Source organism: Dromaius novaehollandiae, chromosome 2 (assembly GCF_036370855.1).
Source record: "Dromaius novaehollandiae isolate bDroNov1 chromosome 2, bDroNov1.hap1, whole genome shotgun sequence".
NCBI lineage: Eukaryota > Metazoa > Chordata > Aves > Casuariiformes > Dromaiidae > Dromaius > Dromaius novaehollandiae.
Genome location: NC_088099.1, coordinates 18,873,231 through 18,897,616, shown reverse-complemented (window position 1 = coordinate 18,897,616; position 24,386 = coordinate 18,873,231). Strand labels below are relative to the sequence as shown.

General features: G+C 42.4%; 1 protein-coding gene across 7 annotated transcripts in view; it reads right to left on the bottom strand.

Moving 5' to 3' along the window:
• The window catches only part of ABI1 (abl interactor 1), an 84,799-nt gene extending 61,186 nt beyond the window's left edge, over nucleotides 1-23,613 (bottom strand). For 2 of the 7 annotated variants that reach the window (XM_026101622.2, XM_026101628.2), the window contains exon 1: nucleotides 23,261-23,611. In XM_026101622.2, coding sequence (XP_025957407.1) covers nucleotides 23,261-23,377 — 117 coding nt within the window. In that variant the 5' untranslated portion in view covers nucleotides 23,378-23,611. Of the gene's footprint in view, nucleotides 1-23,260 lie in introns of all 7 variants that reach the window. The other 5 variants (XM_026101624.2, XM_026101627.2, XM_026101625.2 and 2 more) reach the window with 5 other exon arrangements.
• Between the last annotated feature and the right edge of the window lie 773 nt (nucleotides 23,614-24,386).

Sequence of the window (24,386 nt, the reverse complement as noted above, 5' to 3'; positions counted from 1 at the left end):
AATTGGTTCACATACAGATGCCTTATACAGCATGAAGCAGCAAGAACACAGTTTAACGTAAAGTGTTGTCAAAGGGTAAAACAGCTATTGCATGTAGCGACGAATGCCAGGCTATGCTGAAAACCGCACTTTTTTTGTATTTCCGAATGTAAACAAAGATGCCTTTTACCTAACAATATTGACATTTCTATCTGTCAAAAAACACTAGTAACAGTTATTTTCTTGTTTCAAGGACCTGTTAAACAACTGCTAAAGGTTCAAGAAGCGAGTTTCCCAATGCACCCTGGTTATCCAGAGGCATTTTAAACTCCAAACCATCAGTAGTAGTGATTTTCAAAACACTGTCCTACTGAGTTGGAGCCTAAAGAAACCAATAGATGACTTTTACTTGAACTTCCACCAGTGTGGGCAATAGCAAAAGCGCAGGTAGCAGTTTCAAAGCTGTCCAAGATAAAAGGCTTACTGAAACAGACACAGCTAATAAGAAGCCAGTCACCTTAATTCTAACTTTATATTCACTGAAGTGCAGGTCTGTAGCCTCAAGCAGTTTTCTTAAGAAGTTTTAACAAAACAGTGTTAGGCTGAACACTAGCAGGTTACAAAGCCCCAGTACTCAATTACGGGGTGACTGAGTGCTATGAAATGAGAGAACTTCAGCATATAAAAAGCCTTTTTTCTTCTCTTATGTTTTGTTGATCAAATGCTTTGTCCTCATTTGACTAAGCACCTAAAGTTTTAGTTATTTGCCCAAATGACTGGTTTGGCAGCAGGATTAGATAAACATAGTTGTGATGCTGAATGTATTTTCTGTCCTAGCTGAATTAGGTTAGAATAATTTTCAAGCTTTGCAGCAACTCAGGCAATTTCACTTTGCAGTTTCCATAACAGTTTAAACTGAAATTAACTTGACATGTAGTAGTCTTCTGCATTGTTTAATTAGGACTGCTGGCACCTGCAAGATAGAAGCTTAAAGCTCTGTAGCATGCAAAATGCAGAAGGAGGAAGAGCAAAGCCAAGAGCTATGTGGCAGCAACGGGAGGGAGCAGGAATTTCCAGAGTTCAGTTGTTATTTCCCTCTCTCTCTTTTTAAGCGAAAAACAGAAGTAGTATAGACGATAATGCACATGTGTACATGCTTTCAGATACTTCAGTATGATACCTGGGCAGAGTTAACTATTCACATTTTAAAAAAGCACAATTCAAAGGGAGTGTTAATTGGCTTGTTTTCCTAACAGTAGTTAGGAATTACTTTACGATCTTGCATTAAACTACAAAGATCCTGTTGTTTCCACAGTCTGATATAAGTAGAAGTTTAAGAGTCCTTTAGCAGCAAAATGAAAATTTGTTAAATCTCAATAACATTACAGCTTTTGAAATTTCCCTCTTAAAAAGCAAAGAGCCCACCTGTATTTCTAGTCCACCCTTAAGTCAAGCCATGCGACTAAGGCAAAACTGCAGTTTGACACTGCTTTCACATACATAGATTTAATACTAAAAAAAGAAAATCTCTATTATCCAAGCAGATACACAAAAAGACAGTTAAATTAGCATGGCATTCCACACTGCATATCACATTTTTTCGTCAAATACAACCTGTATCATAAAGCTTCCTTAAAAACATTTTACATAATTACTATACTGGAGTGAAAACTGACTCCACACCGGAACAATTGCCACAGTAAAAGGAGAATAAGAGCTTATTTACCGATTCCTCAATTCAGCCATGCTTCAAGGTCAAACAATCTGTTCATCACTCAGCAGCTGATCTTTCCAAGTTGCATACAGTCAGCCAATTTTTTTTTCCTCTCTCCAGACTGCCACCCACACAGGCACATCCCCAAAAAAATCAATGTCTGTGCATTCAAACTATCTGCTCTTCCAACTTTTTTCATCTCAGCCAATTCCCATCATCTTCCAGTTCATGCAGCACACAACTAAATGTACGAGATTCCTCCAAATCACATCAGCTCACACTGCAAAGCATTTTAGGAAACCAGACATTCTCTTGCAAACACACTGGTCTCATTACTTTTTCTCTGACTTCTGCTTCCTCTCTTTCCTCTTCAGTCCCATTTACTGGGCTTGAAATTCCCCATAAAAAAAATGCGCCCCACTGGAAGAGCTGGCTCCAGGTGCCAAGGGTCAGCAAGCAGCTCATCAGATCACACCAAGAGAGGCAGCCCCAGCAGGAACAAATGAGTTTGACTCCTCAGTGTTTTTCATCTGTTGGAATATGTGCAACCTCAATTACAGAAAAAAAACCCACACAATAAACTACCAATAGAGCACTGCCCTAAAGCTGCCCAATAATCACTAAGCTAAACAGTGCTGTTAATTATTCAGGGCCCAGCACCTTGCCAGATGCCTGGCATTCTGTTCAAGGGCCTGGTCACTCTGTAATCAGGCTACAGGAATAGATTTACATTGTGTTATATGCCTTTGCTATTATTGCCCATGCACATTTAGTGAATTCAGTAGTGCACTACATTTGTTTTTGCTTCAAAATAACCACAAGATAATAATTCAGTTTTGCATTTTAGTTGGGTTCCCCACTTAAAAAAATAATAATAATCTTCTTTTCCTACCTCTCATCAACTGATTATGAAGAAAAATGGGATTACTACAATCAGTTGCCACATGCCTTTAGAAGTCTTTATCACACATCGGCACACACAGGATGCAACCAGGCTATTCAACACAGAACTGTCAATATGCCCATTTGTATTCTCTTTCCTTCATGTTGCCACTTACCTTTCTTTGAAGCTTACAGAACACACACTTCCTGATAAGACAGATAATATAGTTGGGGTTTCAAAATCATGCCACCTTCACCAACAGCCTCGCCATTTTAGGTCTGAGTTCCAGTCCTGACCAAGACTAGAAATTTTACCAAAAAAAATCAGCCAAAACTTCTACCTTAAGTGAGTAGTACCAAACTAATATGGGCAACAACAGAGACTTATTTCAGAAAAAAAGCAATTTATTTGGGACATATTTGTGGCCTGAAAGGATCTATAAACACATCCTAGTCCCTGCTTCAGTAACTACCTTTTGCCACTGATGCCTCACCTAAGTTACTCTGGACCAAAGACCCATTCTTTCACATGCAGCAGCAGATGAAAGAACTAAAGAGAGAAAACTTTTCAGTAGTGGAACAAGAAGAAAAAAAAAAAAATCCAAGCACTCAATACGCAGCAGATTAAAATACATTACATCAAAGTACTGTGCAAGACCTAAGATTTTTTTCCCCCCCTCTTCAAGTCAGATATAACCTACAGTTCATTTATCAGTGAACTGGAAACATTTTTATAGAATGGTAAACACATGCATCCAGACAGGGGCTTGGGGACTCCTTGTCATCCGGACTGAACCTCCCTGAGAACTAGCTGGTGACACTCCAAGATGGAAGAAAGATTTCATTTCTCAAGAAAAGTGGCTTCCACACTCAGAAAATAGGATCACTCAGAAACCTACCTAAAGCAAGAGCTTATAACATTACGTGGAACTCAGATGTACTGACGAGCTTGAATTTGCTGCTTTAGTGACCTGAGAGGGCTTTTAATAACTCAGAAAGCTGGTATTAAGGGTTTATTCTTTACTTCTGACTGGTATTGGCAAAAAACTTGGGCATTTCTAAGTTACCAGCATATATTCACCTTAGCCAAAGTATTCTGCATCTGAGCTGCAGCAATGTGTCTCAGTTTTAAATATCCCACACATGCTAGATATTGTTTACCTATCCCGAGCCTAAGACTAATTTACATTGAATATTAAGGATTGTAAATCCAGAGGTCATAGTAAATAATTGAGGAGCTACCTACTGAAATAAGTAAATGCACCATGGATACAGGTTCCCTCTTATCCATAGTTCATGAAGCTTGTTAGAAAGCTTTGTAAACAGGTGGCATTGTGGTAGACTTTGGGGGGGGGCTGTTACTGACAGTTATTACTTCAGAAAATTAGTCATAAATCAGAGAAGGAAGTCAAATTAGAAAGTCACAGCAGCAGGTGCCACAAGTTTCTATGCTCTGAAAAACTTCCAGGTGCCAACTGTCTATCTGGAAGCCATTCAAGGAGATCTAAACAGGCTGTGATTATAACCAGCAGGTGCTCACCAGGGACCATTCAGGGTTTCTCTAGCCATAGGTATAGCCCTAAGGGATGTACCTCATTCCAAAATGGGAGGATGAGGGAGAAGTACTATCCACAAAACTAAAGCTTCAAATTTTACAAACAGGGGTTGCTTACACTAACATATACCTGTCCTGGTAGGGAACAAAGTAGGAACCGGATAGATCAAGCATCTCCTGGAATAGATTTGTTGTGCTCATGTCATATAGCAACCTTATTCAAGAAATTCTTCTCTCTGCAATAGATTAGACTAGGATTTACTTTGACACACTAAACATTTCCCAATATCCCTAGGGCTATACTAGGCCTGGTATTTACCTGTCTAAAAGCTACAAACCGTTCAGCACCTCAGTTCCCTCACTGGAGGGTGACATAAGCCATCAGGAGACTTAGTTCAGAAGTTTAAGCTCAACTTTTGCCCAGCTTACAAGCACATGCAGACATCCCATAACACCACAGATAAGACTTCAGAGGGCTACCAGTATATTACATCCACTGGTTTTCCTCAACCTAATCAATCCCAAAGCAATCAGTTTCCATATTCTGGTCACTGGAACCACCTGCTTTGCCATTCATGTCATTATTGTCATCAGTAAAAACAACCGTGGGAAGTTTTAAGGAAAGCAGTTATGTGGAGGCAAAGAAAGGAAGGGACTTCAGTACAAGAACAGCCTGATATGGTGACTAGGCCCGCTGTGGAGTTTCATGAAGGGAAATTAAGGCCAAAACTCCACTACGTTTCAGAGCACAGACAAATCTTCTACTTAAACTCTAACAATCATGAAGGTTGATAATACAGTATTTCCAATAGAAAATTGTTCAAGCATCTTACTTGATTTTTCATTACTTGTCATTTTGTTTTACTTTTCCATTCCTGAACTTGGGACCAGGGAGAGGGGGAATTTCTAAAGCTCAAGATTGTTAATTATCAAGAGTTTGCAAGCTATTAATAGCAACGTATTACAGTCACTGAACATATGTGTCTTCTATCCAAAGCCTTCTCTCCAGGGGACTGGCAGTCAATCCTTGCACTGACGGTGAAAAAAAGAAAAAGGAACAGACTATCCAACACCTTTCCCTGCACACAGCAGTGTCAAAAAGATGCATCAAAGTTCTTAATCACCTGGAGAACTGGTTGTTGCAGGGGTACAAAGGGGGCACACAGTCATGCTTACCATTTACAACAGTTCTAACACCTGGAATCTGTCACAGCACAGTAACACCCACAATTACAAACAGGAGGAGGAGACTTTCAAGTCCATTCACTCAACAGTAATTTTCCCTATCTACTGAGGGAGAAATCCTCAGTAGAAACAGTCAGAGTAGCATCTCCAACTCAGCTCAACTGAACCTCCAGCAGCTTAAAAAAAAAAAAAAAACCCCACAGCCCACTGGTATGAATTAATACCTAGTCTGTTAAGTTTTTCCAAGATAAGATGCAGTACTCAGCTACAGCAAATGCAGAGGAACCGGTGGAACTTGAATCTTTTCTCCCCAGGTAAACACCTTGCACAATGAAGCTGCTATTTGTGCAGGGCACCAAACGATAAAGCAATTGCCACCACAGCAACAACCACATCACAGGCCACGCGCAAAATCCCAGTATGTCTCTTTCTAGAAACACTATCTTGACAAAAATCATGGACAGGTCAGCTATTCCATCCCAAAGGTCAAGACACATACCAAATTATTCTTATTTAACAGACATACAGAACAGTCTAAAAACCACTGCTTATGACTTACAAGCTCAGTTTCAGACAGGCCCTCCCCCAACTCCTGTATATGCTAGATAATCAGCTAGAAGCAAATCCGTTTCTATCAATAATATTCCCCTGACCAGTCCTGAATAGCCTTGATGACAAATTAGCATTTATATGGGCCGAGACCAATTTAGCCAATCTGCCTGTGTCCTTGCAGATTTTTCTTTTAGTTGAAAGTTGCTTTTCATTCTGTTGATTAACTTTAAAATGAAGAGTCTCGATTTTTCTAATAACTCTCTCTTTCGGAGAAGGGCAGAGGAAGAAAAACCTCTTCATTAAGGGGAGCAGTTCAATCCAAAATAGCATTTAAGTGACAGGCATATATTATATGCACACACATGTATACGCCATAGTTATCAAGACTCTTAAATTTTGACCACAAGAAATGCAAGATGAATATGTACATTAACTAACATTTCAACAACAAAAATTTACTCTGATATGGGCTCATCAGACTCCAGCCCATTCTGACCTGTGTGCACACAACAGATTTTCTTTGAGGTCAAGCTTCTGATAACTACCTCACTTTCATATATGTTTTTACTTAAACTCAGTCCACAAGATGTAGCATCAGCAACGCTCTGACATAAAGTTTAATGGGTCTGCAAAGGAGGACAGAAGTAGCCTACAAAAACACTTTGATTATTTTACAGTAAAAAAACTTCAAAAAAAAAAATCAACTAAGGAATTCCATTTTAATCCATGCCATGAACGTTGTAGCAGGAAACTAATCTATCCAATGGGAGAGCGATTCACAAAGCAATGCCGACTCTGACAGATGGAGCCTGGGAAGATATGTGCCAGCTGCTCTGTTAGCAGCATTTTCTGCCCAACGCAGCAAATAGTGTTCATGTTGGCTCTGGACTAAACTATTCCCCTTATTAAAAAACAAAACCCCATATATATTGTTGAAAGCACAATTTTCAGTTCTCCTGCCAAATCCAATAGAGGAGATGTCACAGTAAACATATATGTTAGCACAACATATTGTTAATATTTCAGTTATAGTCTGTGCACACAACAAAAACGACATGCAACACTGAGCTAAAACGACAGAGGTAGACATGCCCATGTGTCGTTTTCACACAAACCTTGCACCCCCAGTGAATAAGACTTCAAAAGATTGCATATGCAGCAAGGCTAACAAATTTGGTTTACTGGGTCTTACTTTCTGTATTTACATAATTTAGACAACATAAGCTCCAGGGCAGAAGCCATATCTTCAATTCAGCAAAGCACTGCACAGTAGCATTCACAGTTGCTCCAAAACTCTTCCTCCGGCTTGCTGGCAGTGCCTCTGATTTGCCTTATGACATCAGTCAATTACACAAGTTTCTTCAGACCAATACCTGACTTTGGAGACATCACCCACAGTCCAAAATACTGACCAATCCCATCTTCAGCTTATTGGCCAAAAAGAGGAGCCCTTTGCAACTCTCTAGCAACCTTACTTCTTTAACGCTAAGTGAGCCTCCCAGCGCTTTGGCGCATACAGTTGTTCCAGCAGGCTAGATAACTGGTAACATGGAATTAAAGAACTTATGCTCCAAGAGCTTCGATATCATTTGTTTCCTTATAGACGGTCTCTGGAATATTGATCTTTTGTTTTCTGTTAGTAATGGGGCTTGGAATTAAAATTGTTTTTTGTTTACTTTGCCTATGTTCTAACATCACCCATAATTTTTAGCTCGTCTAGCAAGGACAGGCTCTCTAGTACATTAAAGAGCCAAAGGAGAGTGAGGTAGAGAAACACTCCATCCGGTTTTTTGTTTTGTTTTTTTTTTTTTGGGGGGGGGGGTGGGAACAGGAGGACGGAGAAGCTTTAGCTTGTATTAGTTACAATATCACCTTCCTTGTAATATAATGGTAGCAATGCAGAACCTAACTGGAGTGAATAATTAAGGACTGGGTGGATTCTCAAGTCATGCAAGCCTTTGAATCGAGACAACTTAGAGCATCAATTTGGAGGCAAAGTTCTCCAGCTCATACGACGTGGGGAAAAAACCCACTTTTCATAATAATAATGACAATAGATTCTTCTGGGAATTTTATTTGCCTCTTCAGTTTACTCTCAAAGAATGGGGCTTGCACACTCAAAAGTTATAATTTGGTCTTAATAAATCAGATTGAAGGAATAAGCCTACACTATTACAGTAAATCTGTATCTGAAGACAGGCAACAGGCTAAAATTCTATGGCCTTTCCATAAGTGAGCTTCCAACACTATCTTTCATTCCAGCTCCTCACTCTCTAGTCCTCCCCACCCTCCACGCAGGCCTGGAAGCACCAGACAGCATCGAGCAGGCAAAGTAAAACAACACAATTTGGCATAAAGGATCAAACTGCTGCATCACCTCACTTGACTGCGTTCAGGTACCACAGATTACATTTCAACATTGCTCTGAACCCGTACAACAAGGTAGCCTCAACTGCTGCGAGGCTGCTATGTACTACAGGTCAGCATCTGCAAAAGGGTTAATTCAAAAGCAAGGAGGCTCAAAGCTACGTTCTGCATGGCAATGGCTTCCTCCACATGGAAGAGATATCCCAAGACAACCGAGCAGGGAGGGGAGAAGGCATGGAAACTCATCAGCACATCCCTTAAGCTCCAGGAGCAATCTCAAGGCATTAAAATGTAGAGCCAAGAATTATTCAGGCCTTCCAAAGTCCAGCAAATACAGACTGCAAAGATATCCCTAATTCAGGAAGAGTTCCTTGTTCCAGAAGGAGTCGCTAGTGACACACAGCCTCCATAACAGAAGCTGCCCAGATTTTACAGTCAAGGCAGTTCCCAAACATCAAAGTATTTTGAAAGCAAAGAAGAAAATGGTGACCATTAGAGTGTCACATTCTCTTCTCATACTTTGTAATGCTACATTCTCAATTTAGATTTTCCTTAGTTTGAACAAACATCAAATATAGCAGCCATGTACTGTACAGCTAGCCATAATTAAAAATTCACTCCTCTTCGTGGCTTACAAATATTTTTTATATATTTAGTTCAAATGCCTTATTATTTTCTTTCCTCTAAATGACCAATTTCTGCTCCTCTTCTTTCTTAAAGAAAGCACGTCTGAAAACCAAGGGATTTGACTGGTTTGAGGTTCATAAAAAAAAATCCAAACAAAAGAAGATCTTACTCTGAACAGTAACAAACCCTCTCAAACCTAGAGGCTCTTTACAAAAGAAAAACCTCTTGGTTATGACACTATGAAAGTGAGGGTCTCCCTGGGATGGAATTACTGCAGACTGCTTAGGGCTTCAATGACCAATATATCCGCTCCAAGCAGAGACCATCCCACAGCCTGCGCAGACCCCCAGCACTGGGGCAGCGTGCTTAGCCCCACAACCTAGTGAATCTCCCAGCCTGGCAGTAACTTTCTTCCCCTGCGAGGCATAGTTGCTCTGCAGGGATCCTGTGGTAATAAGGTAATGGACTGCAATAGGAGGACTGATTGCTTTTACAAGAGCTGGCATGTAAGGGAAGAAAATCAACCCAGCTTCTGTTTCTATCTGGTCACATTAACAGCCGTTAACATTGCTTAGGCTTTTGAGCACTCTTGGAGCTGACTGTGTACTTTATTATCTGATAGAGCTTGTGAGCACATCACATCCAGCCTGCATTTGAAGAATTATTTTTATAATGTTAATATTTGAGCCTATGGTTAGTAACAACATTGCAAAGAGCTTAAATACAGAAGGTCATCCAAATACTGGGTAATTTCAACTGAAGCAAGTAGGAATTTAGCTCCTCAAAAAAGAAAAAAAAAAAGCCTCAAGAGAATGGAGAAGAAAAGGAGAATGAGAGGAAAAGAGAGCCAGTAATATACCATCACTTCTTCCTCCTCTGCCCCCCAAAATGCCAACAGGCCAGCAGGTAACAGGAAAAAAAAAAAAAAAAAAAAAAAAAAAAAAAAAAAAAAAAAAAAAAAAAAAGCAACACCTAAAGCTAACAACACACAAAACTTAAGAAGCCAAAAGAGGACAGAAAGCAGGTTCTTTGACAGGAAATAAAATGTCAAGTTCAGGGCTAAATGAGTTTTATTTATATATGTATGTTTATATTTTACATGCATATATACACACCTACATATGCATACATACACACACTTTTTTTCTTTTAAACAAAGCACCAGTTGGAGAGAAAGCTGTTGTGCTGCTAATTGGCACAACAGTAGTCCAAGTGAGGAAAGCTTGCTGGAGATACAGCTGCAATGTCTCTGGCAGATACTTTTACAACTAAGTTTTCTAGTCCATTTTGAAGCCTCATTGGTGTTTTGATGCTGCTTGTTCACATGATTTTTAAGACTGCTTCCCCTTCACAAGCAGGCAGTGGGGAGAAGGGGGAAAAAGGGTGGCGTTAGGCAGACGCAGGAGGTGTAGTCACATGAAACCCAGCAATGCTGGCACTTCCACATGCCCAGATGCATCAAATTAGTCATATGCACATTACTCCCAGTACAAACAACACCACAGCCCCATTACTCTATGTGAGCACTGGTAGCAGGGCCATCAGGACAGCCTTCTACCATCTAGTCTGTAATCAGCTTGACGGATGAGTGGCCTTATTACGGGCACAGAGGAGCCCTGCTCAGAGAAGCCATCATTTCACAAGGGGAACACACCAGCCTCTGCTGTGTATCCACCCTTGCCTGCACTGCTGCCTCTCTGCACATCCATGCCCTCTAGACACAGCTACGCACCTTGTCCCCCAGCTTGCTAGAGTGCAAAGGAGGCCAAGGGAAGACAGAGCCGTAGGGTAGCATGTGGGGCAGGGCATCCTGGCACAGCCAACTGCTTCAGACTTGTGATGGCCTCTCCCCACTGTGAGAGGGGCAGAGGAAGGCGTCCGAGCAAATTACATGCCAATTAAATCTGCGGACAGGGTTTAGCTACCAGAGATAAGATTCTTACTGGGATGCAAGCAGATGCAAACAAGGCTGGGACTGGAACAATTACATTGTAGAAGCTTTGTTTGAAACTGGTTAATTTAAAACAGCAAAAAGTGGCCGAGTCCATAGCAAAAAAAGTTATACCCTAAGAACGCACTCTCAGTTTCACCAAGGAACATAAAATATTTATATGCTAATGAAAGCCTTCATAAATAGAGGTATGAAAGAGAGAAAGCTCCTTATCAAATGCAGTGTAAACACTGAAGACATATCCAAAGCAAAGCTGGAGACTGGTCTTTTTACCACCTCCTCTCCTAACGAGCTCTCATAAGAGAAAGCGTGTTTTCTGGCTTCTCACCTTGTCATCTTTGAAAGGAAACAGAAAAAACTTTTCTGTTCTAAAAACTACAGAAATTCATTTTCCTAATCGCCAAAGAAGGATTTTCTTAACATCACGAACAGCCACACTTTCTGCATCAATTATCGGTAATGATGATGTATTTTCCTTGCCTCAACTTTTGCAGTCATTAGTTTGCATTTAGTCACTTTCTGAAGATGTAAGAAAGTAAATGAGTATCTTCTCCTCATTATTTATATCCTCTATTTGCATAACTCCTTCACAACTGCTCCATTAAACACCTCTTCTCCTCTGAGGCCAATTTTAAAAGGCCTCCTGCTTTATGACACTGCCAGGCATGACTCACAGTATTCCCCGCATTCATTTCCCCAGGCCTAGTGGGATATTACACAGCCAGTAAGTACCCACTTCAGTTCATACTCCCCCACTCCCAGTGGTGCTGCAGTAACCCCTAGCAGCAAGCTGGAAAAAAAGTAAAGCTACCTCTGTAGCGTTCAGCTGCAGACAGCATGAAAAAATTAATAGTATTTGCTCTTATTGCTGTCCTTCTGCTACCATGTCACAGAGAGCATGACAGAGTGGCTGAACAGGGACACAAAGAGAAGGAAGGTTACAAACTCTGCCAGGGGCAAACTGACTGGAGAAGAGGCTTTGCAGAAATGGCAAAAAGAAAATGATCCTCGGGGTCCTGGTAGACAAGTTGACCATGAGCCAGCAGCGTGCCTTTGCAGCAAAGGCAGCCAACAGCCTCCTAGGCTGCATTAGGCAGAGCATTGCCAGCAAGTCCAGAGTGGGGACCCATCCCCTCTGCTCAGCACTGGTGAGACATCCGGAGTGCTGGGTCCAGTCCTGGGCTCCCCAGTACAAGACAGACATGGACCTGCTGGAGCAAGTCTAGCAAAGCGTCAGAAAGATTACAGACCCCCGACCTGCTTTTCAACTATACCCCGCACCAATGTCATTTTATGTCAGCAAGACAGCAAGTTATTCAACGTAGATTATTTCTTATTAAATCTTAAGTCCTTCCCATGCCTGAGGAACAAGCTTGAATCCCCCATGCCTTCCACATTCAGGACCAAACCCAACTTTTCTCTCCTCAGCCAACTATCACACACAGAGCCATATAAAAATTAGCAGCAACTTTTCTACTTTACTCAGCCTTTAGGTACCAGATACCTGCATACTTGGCACCCCTCCCCAGTAATCCAGTCTCTTTCATAATTACAACAAATGCCTCTCAATCTCTGAACACTCAGTATTCATTGAACAAAACTGACAATTGCCAGGAGCAGATTTTATAGCTATTGTTCCTGGATAGCAGGTTTCAAAAGGAGGAGTTTGTGCTAGAAAGCTTTCTACTGATTGTTATTCTTCTCCATCAGTTTAAAGGACAGACTGCCAAAGTGGAATGAAGTATACATCTAGAAATGACACAGCCACCATTCAAGCGACGTAAGACTTCTCACTTTGTGGGAAGCATTGGATGATCCCAAGCTTCAACTACATCTATAGCAACAACAGTTTTCTCCAACTTTCAAGCGTAAAGACAACATGTACTCGTAATGCCCCCAGACAAGTGTCAGGACTACTACAGCAACCAGATCATTTCAGTGCTGACAGAACATACAGTATGCTGCAGCAGGAAACACACCCACAGTGTTTGAAGAAAGCCTTTTAGAGCCAAACACTTCTACACCAGACACATCTTATCTAACGCAACTCTAATCCAGGAGTTTGCACCACAGAAAGAAGAGCTCCTCCCAGAGATTTAGAAATCTTGCAAGTCAGTCAGCAAGTTCAAAGCCAAACGATCCCCAGACAGGTCTCCAAGGATCTTGCCAACGTAAGTGCATTGATCCATCATGGCCCTGGAGGCTACATTGTATAAAAAACCCTTCAGGATTAGGCCCACCCCTGTTTTGTCACTACATACCTACTAACACATGGGTACAGAACACCATTTCCCCTGACAGCACCACCTTTCCCCCCGCTGTTAAGAGAGCCAAAGCCCTCCAAGTAAAGAATCTTTATTAAGCTTTGACCACCCATTGGCCTCACACTAACAAAAGGATCATCTTCCTAAACAAGGCAGATTTCTCATAAAGAAAAAGCCTGACTGCATACATTTGAGGAGCCTCTTAAAAAGGTTTACTAGCAAAGAGAATCATGCATGTCTCACTGCACACAGCACCCCCCAGCTGTCTTCTGTTTCCTCTGTACCTTACTAATCACTACATCCCCAGATGGTTACAGCTCACTTCATAGCCAAGGCCTAGGTCTCAACTCTGCGCTGTTAAAGACAATCCAAAAAATAAACGTGTGTCAGTGTCTTTGGTAGCTGCTGACTCATGTGATGAGCTATTATTCAAACCCATGGTGCTAGAAGCTGTTTGTCTGAAAGACATCATGAAAAAATAGCTGCATAATTTAAAATGCAACACAGTAAAATATGCAGTTAAATAACAGAGATTAATTAAAAGAAACAGGCAAGGGAAAAGAGGTTTTCAGATGAGATCTGAAATGAGACTGAAAGTCAGCAAGGCAGGTAGAGAGAGGAAGCCTGGTTTAGAGGCAGAAGCTGTGACGAAAACACTCTCACATTAATGGCGGCAAAAGAGAAAGTCCACAGCATATGGTGGCAGTAGAACAGAAAATGAGACAACAGGTCTAAGAGGTGGCCTACAGGAAGCAGACAGGAGGCTTCAGCAAGGAGAAGAAAATGGGCAATTTCACATTGAGATCAAAGACTAGAAGAAGCACCTGGAAACAGAGAGAAGAGTTGTCATTTGCTGTGTGTATGTGAAAAGACAACTCATGGCATGGCATTCTACAACTACCCAGATATTATTGCATTAGTCAGATGAAACTGCCTGGACACTGTTCTTGTCTATTTGTTTTACTCAGATATTTTATCTTGCATTCCAGAAAACAAAGTTCCTGCATGGAGGCTACAGTTCAAGTATAAAGTCCAGTAAGATGCTCAGCTGACAATGATTGTAGCAGGACAAATATCAGTTGGCAAATTCACTGACCTCATGATACAAAAAAAGTGATCAGAAGATGAAAGTGAAGATATGCAACTGGTGAAACATTTGCTGGGAAAAAGCAAGCAAACAAACAAAAACAAAAAAACCCACTCGCCTGAAAACATATAGTTTGGAAGAAATGTTCTCTTGTGAAACAGTGGCCTGAAAGTAGCCAGAAGAGCCTACACCTCAATCTTCTTCCAAGGCTATCAAAAAATTGTTATGACTTAAGTAGTACACAATCCATTTTTTATTGGAACTATTTACAATATTAAGACCACCCAGTAAGAACATTACAGTCAACCACAAGGATGTCAAATCAGCATTTGTTTAGTAAGCTTCTCCTGTCCAACTACTTAGAGACCTCCCTGCCTTCTTAACAAAAGCAATAGGACACAGTATTTTACTCTGATCCATCTCTGAGGTTTAAAATAAAATTAGGAAAAAAGATACGGATTCTCTTCTCCAGGAGTTCTTTACCTGTTCATCGCTATAGTATCAGAGCCTCCTATAACAGCACATGAAGCAACATGTTTGTTCTGCTGGGGAAAAAGATACATACTTGATTGTTTGGGGGTTTTTGGAGAGGGAGGAAGGAAGAGGGAGGGAAGAGACTTTCACAAATATAAGTGCTATCTTAACATAAGAGGTACGTTAACACAAGATCAACATATTCTGCATGCAAAAAGAAAGTATAAAGTAAGCAGTAGCTCTTCATTCTTGGAGAAACAATTTCATCCTGGCCCTAAGAAAGCTGTATCTCAGTGCAAGAGATACAGCCTTTACTGTTCTTAGAGAATGTTTCACCGTGCTGAAAATGCAAGATGGCACCTATCTTCTTTAACAGTTATAAAGTGACTTTATTACAGGAGAGGCCCAAGCTGCAATAAGTTTTGATTTTCAGATCCCATTTCAGTTTGCCAAATCTTCTGATCTGGATTCTCAGGCAAGAATGTTATTAAAAAATAAAGTCCTCTTGTAAACAGTCAACTTTTCTCATGGTAAAACTAGGTGTTGGGTTTTTTTGTCAGGTTAGCCACCAGGTAGTTGTTACTGGCTACCCATTTCATCTCATGTTCATATGGGCTGTTGAATTGTACTAGTTGTATATTGAAATGCTGTGGTCACATTTTGTTCCAAGTTGAAGTTATCTTGCAGGGTTCCCCCCCCCCCCCCCCTTTCTAAGCTATCTGCATCACAGTAACAAATCTACATGGTCAGGAAGTATTCTTACATGGTTTCTGTTAACAGTATTAAGGACTTGCATAAGCAATGAGTAATGTTATTTGAATAATATCAGATAGGTGGCATTTACACTCTTCTTAACCTGGGGGGGGGGGGGGGAGGAAGAAGGTGGGAGAAAGAAGTAGGCTCTCCCTCTAATATCAAGGGGGGAGGTTTAGAGCTCTGCTTTCATTTGCTGTAGGATAAATGGATCCCTCAAAGAGCCCAACTGTTTTAAGTGCTGTATCTTTTATATTTCACTGTCTGGCACTAAGCAGACGAGATATTTGACTGAGCCCCTAAAGCACAGTCAGAAAGGCATGCTGACAGCCTAGGGGTGAAGGAAAAGTTACCTGCAGACACCCTCCTGCTTAGAGAGCTCTGATGGGGAGCACATTACGACCTTTTCTGCACGGCACAGAGGTCTTGGCCTCCAGTGGCCCTGTGCCAGCTTTGAGCTGCAAGGGGGTGGTTCCGCAATCCACGAGTTTGTCTGCAGCAGCTGCCCTACCAACACAGTCAGGAAAAGGGAAGAACTGCAAAGAGGCACTATATTTACTCTTACAAATTCAGCAGTTATTTCCCTTTATCTAGGGGTGGAGGGAAAGGGAGAATCGTTGTGACCAAGCCCACTCACCTCTCCCCTGGTGCTCAGACTGGCAGGGAGCACATGGGAAATTCAGTCAGAGGAATACCATCCTCAGTAACACAAATACTAAAAAGAGCAGGAATGCTGTGTTTCATAGTCAACCTGCTTGGGTAATTTTCAACAAGCTTCAACATTGAGTAACTGGGGACCCACGAGTCATTTCCAGCTGGGTAACAACAAATAAAAACCACACCATGATCCTTTTGAACTAGAAGTTACTAATTAAGGACTGAGCATAGGCCCAGAGAAAGGAAGATACCCTCTCAGCCCTCCAGGATGCCTTACTACATCAGAGGATGCCTTACTACATCAGAACTGCTACTGTGCCTACACAGCTACTACCTTGCCAGTCTGCAGATAAACAAGATTTCAGTCACCAGAACTATCAAACACAGGCAGCTTTCACAAAGCAGAAAGAAGAAGAACGAGTGACATCTTCTAGTGCCTCTGCCTGGACAGCGATACCCATCAGCATTTTAAGAGAGACAGTATTGTGAGCATTATATAACTCCAGAAGTTTACAGAATAAGCCGAAAACTAGCATTTAAAGGTTCTATGAGAACAGATATGTAGAGCTTTTTAGAAGTAATTGGTACTAATGAGTTTAATGATAGTTTCAGATGCACGTTTTCCCAAGGGATTCATTCCACTGTCTCTCCATATTTTTGAGAAAATGCAGTTGTTGCTAAGCCATAGTACAACAGAGGCAATTTGAAAAAAAATAAAAAGGGGGGGAGGGAGGTTAGAAGCCCCAGACAATTAGGTTCTGTTCCCAAATCCAACCGCGCGTCCCTGTATGACCTTTCACTAGTCAGTTATAAACTCCAGGCCTCCATTTACACTTCTGTAAAATGAAGACAGTTCAACATACTAAACAAAGATATTGGGAAGCAGCACAAGGTTTTTTTATTTCAGGGTTTGGGTTTTTTGCTGTTAAACTTAGACCGGTAGCACAGATACCAACAGCAACTCAGCTCTCAGAGGTGCAATGCTTCCTATTTGTTCACAGCCTGCTCTCATCTTCATTACAGCGTGATCCACTTAGGAGCCACCCTAAAGGCCTATTTTTTCTCCTTACGGCAGAAGTTGCTCACTGCAACAAGGTCCCCTAGATTTGGAAGGAGCAAAGTATGAGACACAATTCCCTCTTACGCAGGTTTCTCTCTCTTCCCACCAGCAATTCCAAACGCTGGGCCCAGGAAGCACAGCCAAGAGCGAGGATCACACTTTAATATACATTGACAACAAACCACCTGCAAACGTCTTCATTCCAATACACTTGCAAGAGGAAGGGAGCGGCAACGCTTCTGTGGAAGCAGCAGCATCCCCCTGCAATAGCTTAACACAATCCACTCTGCCTCTTCCAATTATAGTACCACAGTGCCAACAATCATCTGCTGAAGCACTAATGAGAAACGGAGTTGCAAAAGCAGCTGACTTCTCACTAGCTTCTTAAACTGACTGCACAAAAATCAAATTAAACATTTCAAATTTGGACACTAAACTGCCGTACTTCAAGATATGTTTCCTGTATACACAGTGTAATCAGCTGCCAATTCAGGGAAGCTGTACTATTGTCTTATTGCTGCTCCAGAGCTAAATATTTGGCTATATTTTCCAAAACACAGACAACTCACTAGCACAGGAGAAATGCAAGTCCAAGCCATCAACTGGATCGGAAATAAGGGGTATTTTTTGTTTTTTGGGGGTTTTTTTGTTAATACAGAACAACCAATGCCTTTCACACTGACGGCAAATGTTTGGTTAACCTATGTTTAAAAACGAAGAGTGTTTAAAGTAAAAGCTAATGACTTTCCTTAATAAATGCAAAGAGTATGATTTCAACCTACAAAGGATAATAGATGGTACATCCACATTTTATCTCTTTGCTTTTAGTTCTCTAATTTTATATCACCAAAATTATATTCTGGTGTTATGGAAAGTGGACTGGCTTAATTTGCTCTTCTGTAAGATGTTCCAAACAAAGCACTGAAATTGAAAATTCACTGTATTTACTCTCACAATACAAACCAATTAATCTATGGACATAAAAGCATGCAAGTTCTCACAGCAGCACATAAAAGACATACTATTGACACTAAGCAGTTTATCCTTTTAAAGCAGGTCATTTCCTGAATTAGACATTCTGAGTGAACTTCTTTGTACGGAACTAAGCTAAGCCACATTCCATATTTCAGGCAAATAAGTTGAGTTTCATATTAGTTACCAGCATTCTAGAAAAAAGAACCAAAAGATTGTTTTCTTTTCAATATATGCTATCTACTGTATGGGAAGCACAGAACATCTGAACTATCAAAGGGAAAGGATTCCTCTGCTGGTACTGGGAAATCACATCAGGACTTGTGAAACTTTTATGTGCAGCACTCCCCCCAGCACCACACACACGTTTTTCCACCAATTGGAAAAAACACCTTCAATTTCCTGTAATAGTGGTCAAACTGAAATGTGCCCCTGCTTTTGTCCATTTTATTCAGAATAGCTTGTTTAGGTGACTGTTCAGTTTCCATATACCAACTGGAAGCTACAGGAGGAAATAACATAACAACAGCAATCACAAATTTAAGCAATGCAGTGCTTACTTCCTTAAAACGTCTTTGACTCAATTTATTTTCCCAAACTGCTAACTCTGCCCAGTGGAGACCATCAAGATCATAATTTACACAAATGATTTGTATTCCAAGTTATTCATTTACAGTTTCTCAGAGTCACATTAAAATCATGTCTGAGCTTAAAAAAATTACTAATGAATCTTCCCAAGTGATCTAGATGGACAGAATTGATGCAAACTATGCATCTGTCTATGCATAAACAATACTATAGGAAATGGTCAATTTAAATAGTACAGGAGAGTTGTAAGTAGTGTTTTACAGAAGAGGCATCTCTGTGCTATACCAGGCAACAAAACTTGCTCAAAAGGAAGTCATCGGCACAGTAACATTGGAGACACTGCTTTCCTGTGTCGCTTTTAACTCTTCATAAGCTTATTGTAAACAAATTTATTAAAAACTACAATTAATTCAACGCAGCCTGGAAATTGACTGGTGAATCTCTCTAAAAGTTGCTATTTTCAACCAAAAATTCATAATTAGAACTGTGAATACTGTAACTCTGCATGTTATTTCTGTACTACTGCCGATAAAGTTTTCCTACAGTTTGGGACACTGAGGATAGTGCGGTAGCTCAGAAATTCCTTGCCTGTATCCTCAGTTTTATGCTCTAGCTTTTCAGATATCCTTTCACCATTCCACACTCCCCAAAAGGAGTAGCCACAGATTTTATTTGTGGGCAAAGGGATTTGGGGAAAGGCATAAGGCATTGGAACTTACATTTGTACAGAACCTATGAAAAAGTTCCTTTTATTAGGAGATAGTTCCACCTCTCCTCTTCCCACTGATCCACATTACTATAAAGGCAGCCTCTTTACAAGCAAATGTCTACATCACTAAGACAGCAGCGTCATACCAATATTCTAAAGAGTGCCAAAAAAAATTTAGAATGAAAAATGTAATTCTTCTGTGTTAAAAAAAACCCCACTTATTTCCAGAGAAAAACCACACTGCCAGCTAAAGATTCAAGATTTGAAACCTGCTTTTCAAAACCATCAAGAGAGTTTAAGTCTCTCATCTAAAAGAAAATAAGAATAATTTTCTACCCACTTGTCACTTAAGCTTGCATCCAGAAACATAACATTTTAAACCTAGTTGCAAATTAAGTATAGTAATGTAGTTATTTCTAGTCACAGCCTAAATCCCCATGAACAGCATCACAACTTCCTTTTATTACTGTTTCTGCACTTGGTTTCCCTTCTCTTTTCTTCTGTCTCCTTTTGTTCCCCTCCCCCCCCCCCAAGAACTGCCAACATACTGTAATTTCCTTTTAGCACGGCAGATCTTCCTTTAAAAAAAATAAAAAAAAAACAAACAACAAAAAAAACTTATTTGCTCTGCTTCTCCCGGATTCTTTTCCCTTCCTATCAGATAAACCTTCTAGATAACCATGGTCTGGAGGGCAAATTGCATTACTGCCTGGAATTCTAATTTATTCACCATTTGCCCCAGCAAGAAACTGCTTTCCATTTTCCCAAGAACAGTGATTTTCAGCTTGAAAGACTCAAATGCTCTTCTGTCATCTTTCGTGAACACTTTAGTAAAAGGATGCTTATTGTCAATAGATCACACACACCATTAGGGAGCTAAGCGCCATGGAGGTGGGGGGGTGGGGGGGAGGGAGAGAGATTGTTTGGGAAGGAATCCATACGGACATTGAAGACAAATTTTCTCGGAAAAGCTGGAAAGACTCCGACCTTTACCAGAATTACTCCCAGCAGATGAAGTAAAATCAGAGAAAGTGACAGAGAAAAAATATCCACAAGATTCATCTTTTCAGATACAAAAATACAGATACAGTTTGAATACAGCAATATCTTTTTCAGGGGAAAAAAACAGAACAGCTTAGTATTCGTATGAAAAGGAATTACATTTTTGTTAAAGTGAACAAAGAATTTAAGAAAATTGTAATATCAAGAGTTTTGAGTAAAAAAGAACTATTATAATGATTATAAATTGCTAATACCAGGACACACAATAGCAAAACCTGTTCCATCTCGACGTCACAGTGCAGAGGAGGTGACAGGACAGAATAACAGTTTTTGTACTAAGGAGCACACAGTCTTTCCGATATGAAGAGAGAAAACTATCCAGACTCAAAGCTATCCAAAGAGGCAGTCTGAGTCAGTTAAATGCTGTAAGATAAGTCATAATGCATATGATGCTTCTGAACTATTTTAACACTCACTGAACATATAGGTTCTCCATTCGGGCTTTTTTTTAAAATAAATGTTCCCTTATGCATTGACTATTAATTACCAGCTCAGTTATATTAAACATTTGTGTTTTGTGTTGGTTAAGCCTCTTCCTCTTTCCTCCCTTCCCATCCCACACCACACACGCACTCCCAATCCTCATAACCCAGAATCCTGTGTCACATTGCCTAATCCTGCAGTGGCACCACCACAGGCCCTGGAAGTATAATCTTTTCAGTAGTCCAACTGGAGAGCAGATGGCTTTGCACAAAGTGCTGATTAAAAAAAAAAAAAAAAAAAAACCTCCACCAGACATTAAAAAAAAATTAGTTTTATTGATACATTTGCCATTTTTCCTGGGTTGGGATGAATCTGTGCACCATGCAAGTTAGGTGTACATTCTTCAAAGCTGCTGCTTAACTCACTAGGAATTTTAGAACTTCAGCTTCCTTCCAAAAGGGATAAACACAGCTGTACACAAATAAACCAGACTATACCAATCCCATATCCAATTGACCTTGATACTTGAGGTGAAAATGAGCTAGGAGAAGGGAAAAAAAACACTCAAAACAACAACAAAACAAAAAAAAACCCCAAAACCCTCCTCGTAAACAACCAGATGGGAACTAGCTTACATGGTTCTTGCTTATTTGAAAAAGAAAAGGTAAGTTTTTAGGGCCCTGAAGAAAATGATGTGACTGAAGATTCTCTGTAACTTCCTGACACAGGAGAAAAAGTCAGGAGACAGGTCAAAACTTGTGCTGTAATTACCATACTCATGTATTTGTCATATTTCCCATGAGTAAAACCAAATGAACCTCGCCTCTTAGAAGCATTTATATCAGCAGCTTTCTTTGGGTGGAGCAAACAAGTCAGAAGAGTAAATATACATTAACTCTTATTGCCTCACATACCAAAAATAAAAAAGTCTTAAAAATACAGCTTTTTAGTGCAGCTTCAATCCAAATATCAACATTAGCTCACATTTAAGAAAAAAACCAGATTTCAGTACAGATTATTACAGCTGGTTTTCAAGTTTGCTGCTCCATTATTAAAAACAGTAAGCTTACCAGCACCAACTGATGCCAAAGATTTTAATAACATGTAGTAAGTACTCATTACAGGTAGTCTAGTATTACATTCAACAAGTTAACCTTACAAGCTGTCTAGTAAGTAAAGAAGTATAACTTAATTGCTTTTTCTTTCATTTTTTTCTGGAAGAAAAAAAAGAGAATATTTAATTTGAGCATCTCTTGGTGGCTCTGCATCTGCATCAGTATGGCTGCAGATTGACATCCCGACTTAATTTGCAAAGCCAAGCCCTCAAAAAATAAAATAAATCAAAGTGCACTTAAAGTAGCTTCATAAAAATAGACTCAAAGCAAAGACAAGAAGCACTGGCAAGCTACAGGGAGGGGATAAAAAAAATCCACACTGACTGGTGGAGACAAGCTACAACCAATGGAGCCTCTTCCAGCAACAGACTCACGGTCTAAAATTATTGTTATAGGATGCTTGGATTAGGAAGCCTCCAAGAGGCACCGATTGCCATTTTGAAATACCACATCACGCTCGCGCACTAGTGCCTGCATACGTGCAGCCGCCTGCTCCCACGCACCGCTCCTTACAGCATCTCCAACCCGCAGCGCATCACGCCGGGAGAGTCGCTCCCGGGGCCGCGGGGGGGCTGCGCGCGCTGCGGGACTCCAGGGCGACCCCCGGGCGACTGCCCCGCGTGATGTCACCCGCGCGCGCGCCGCTGCGCGCAGCGCCCCCCCCCCCCCCCCCCCCCCCGCCCCAGGTGGGAAACCCGCGCGCCGCCGCTCCACGTGAGGCGCGGCGCTGCCCGCCTCAGCAACCGCCGCCAACCGCCGCCTCAGCCCGCGCCCCGCGGCACCGGGCGACCCCGAGGGAGCCGCGCCGCCGCGGGGCGAGGGCGGTGGGGGGGACGGACATGAGACACCAGCCGGCTCTGACCCGGCCACGCGGGGCGGCTCACGGCCCCACTCACCCCCCACCCAGGGAGGTCTCCGGGATGTGACTCATAACAAATAAATACAAAAAAAAAAAAGAAAAAAGAAAGAAAGACACACCCTCTGAGCCAGACTGACATAATAACCCCCCCCCCCTTCCCCTCCGGAGCGGGGGAGAGGAAAAAACGGTCATTTAGCGAGAAAAGTTAAAAGAAAAAGCAAATCCGGGGGAACGGCTGAGGGGCGGGGGCGGACGGGGAGCCGCGGCGGGGGTAGTCGGGCGCCGCGGTGCCCCCGAGGCGGCTCCGGCCGCGGCCCCGGCCGCCGCCCGCACCGGAGAGCCTCCCCGCCTCGCCTCGCCGCCCTGCCCTGCCGCCAGCGCCCGCGCCCCGGAGCGCCGCGCGGGCGCTGCCCGCCGCCCCTCACCTGGATGTAGTTGTTTTCGCAGTAGTCGGCGACCCGAGTGAGGTTCTGGTAGCTCTCGAGCAGAGCCCGCTTGCCAGAAGGGATTTCCTCCTCTAGTAACATCTGCAACTCTGCCATTTTCCACCCCTCCGCATCGCTTCCTCTTGCATTAAAGAGACAGCGGCAGCTCCGAGCTCACAGCCCGCCTGGTATTGTGGGATTCCTCCTCGCCTCGCTTTCGTGAGCTCTCGCTTTCCCCACCCATCCTTCCCCCTCGGAGAGAGGAGAGAAAAAAAAAGAGAGGAAAAAAAAAGAAAAAAAAAGGCTTTGCAAAGGAGGTCGGGAATCGTAGGCGCCGCTGCCCCGCGCGGGGCGCCTGCGCAGCGGGGCGGGCGCCGTTCATGGCCGCCGCCGCCGCTGCCGCCGCCGCCGCGGGGACATGGCGGGGCCCGCGAGCGCCGCCGCCCGCTCTCGGCAGGGGGAGGCGGGAGGGGGCCGCTGGCCCCGTCAGGCACGGGCGGGACGGGGGCAGCGCCGGCCTCCCGGCCGAGCTGAAACGAGGGGCCGCAGCGGCGGAGACGCCGGGCGAGTGGTCAGTCGCGACACGTATCGCCGATCGTAGGGCGTCGCCAGTGGCCTTCAGGGCCCTTTTCCAGCACCTCCTTTCCTGCTGCACCTTCCACCCGTCCCCCAAAAACCTAGTCCCACCAGTGCTGCCTTGCGCGAGCTTCGGGGGGAGCTGCGACGCGGTGCGGTGCGGTGCGGAGGCCCGCGCTGGTGCTGCGGCCGGTGCCCACCGGGGAGGAGGCCGCGCAGGGCACGGGCAGCCTGATGGCAGGTGTTTGGGGCAGAAATGGGTTCAGTGACAGGAGCACCGCAGCCGGAGGTAACTAGTCCAGGGGGAAGTCTGCTCACAGGTGGCTCTCCCATGGAGAGGGAAGAATACTAAATCCGAGCTGTGTAGTTTTTTTTTCTAAAGGCCTGTCCAGAAGTGACAATTCACAATTAGCATTTATCTAGTTTTAAAATCAAAAGAAGAACTTAAATATTTAACCGAGATGAATGCGTTATTCATGGCACTCTCTTGCCTTAGTTGTTAGTCATTGTTTAGGCCTTTGTCCGACTGTTGGAAAGATGTGATAGATAA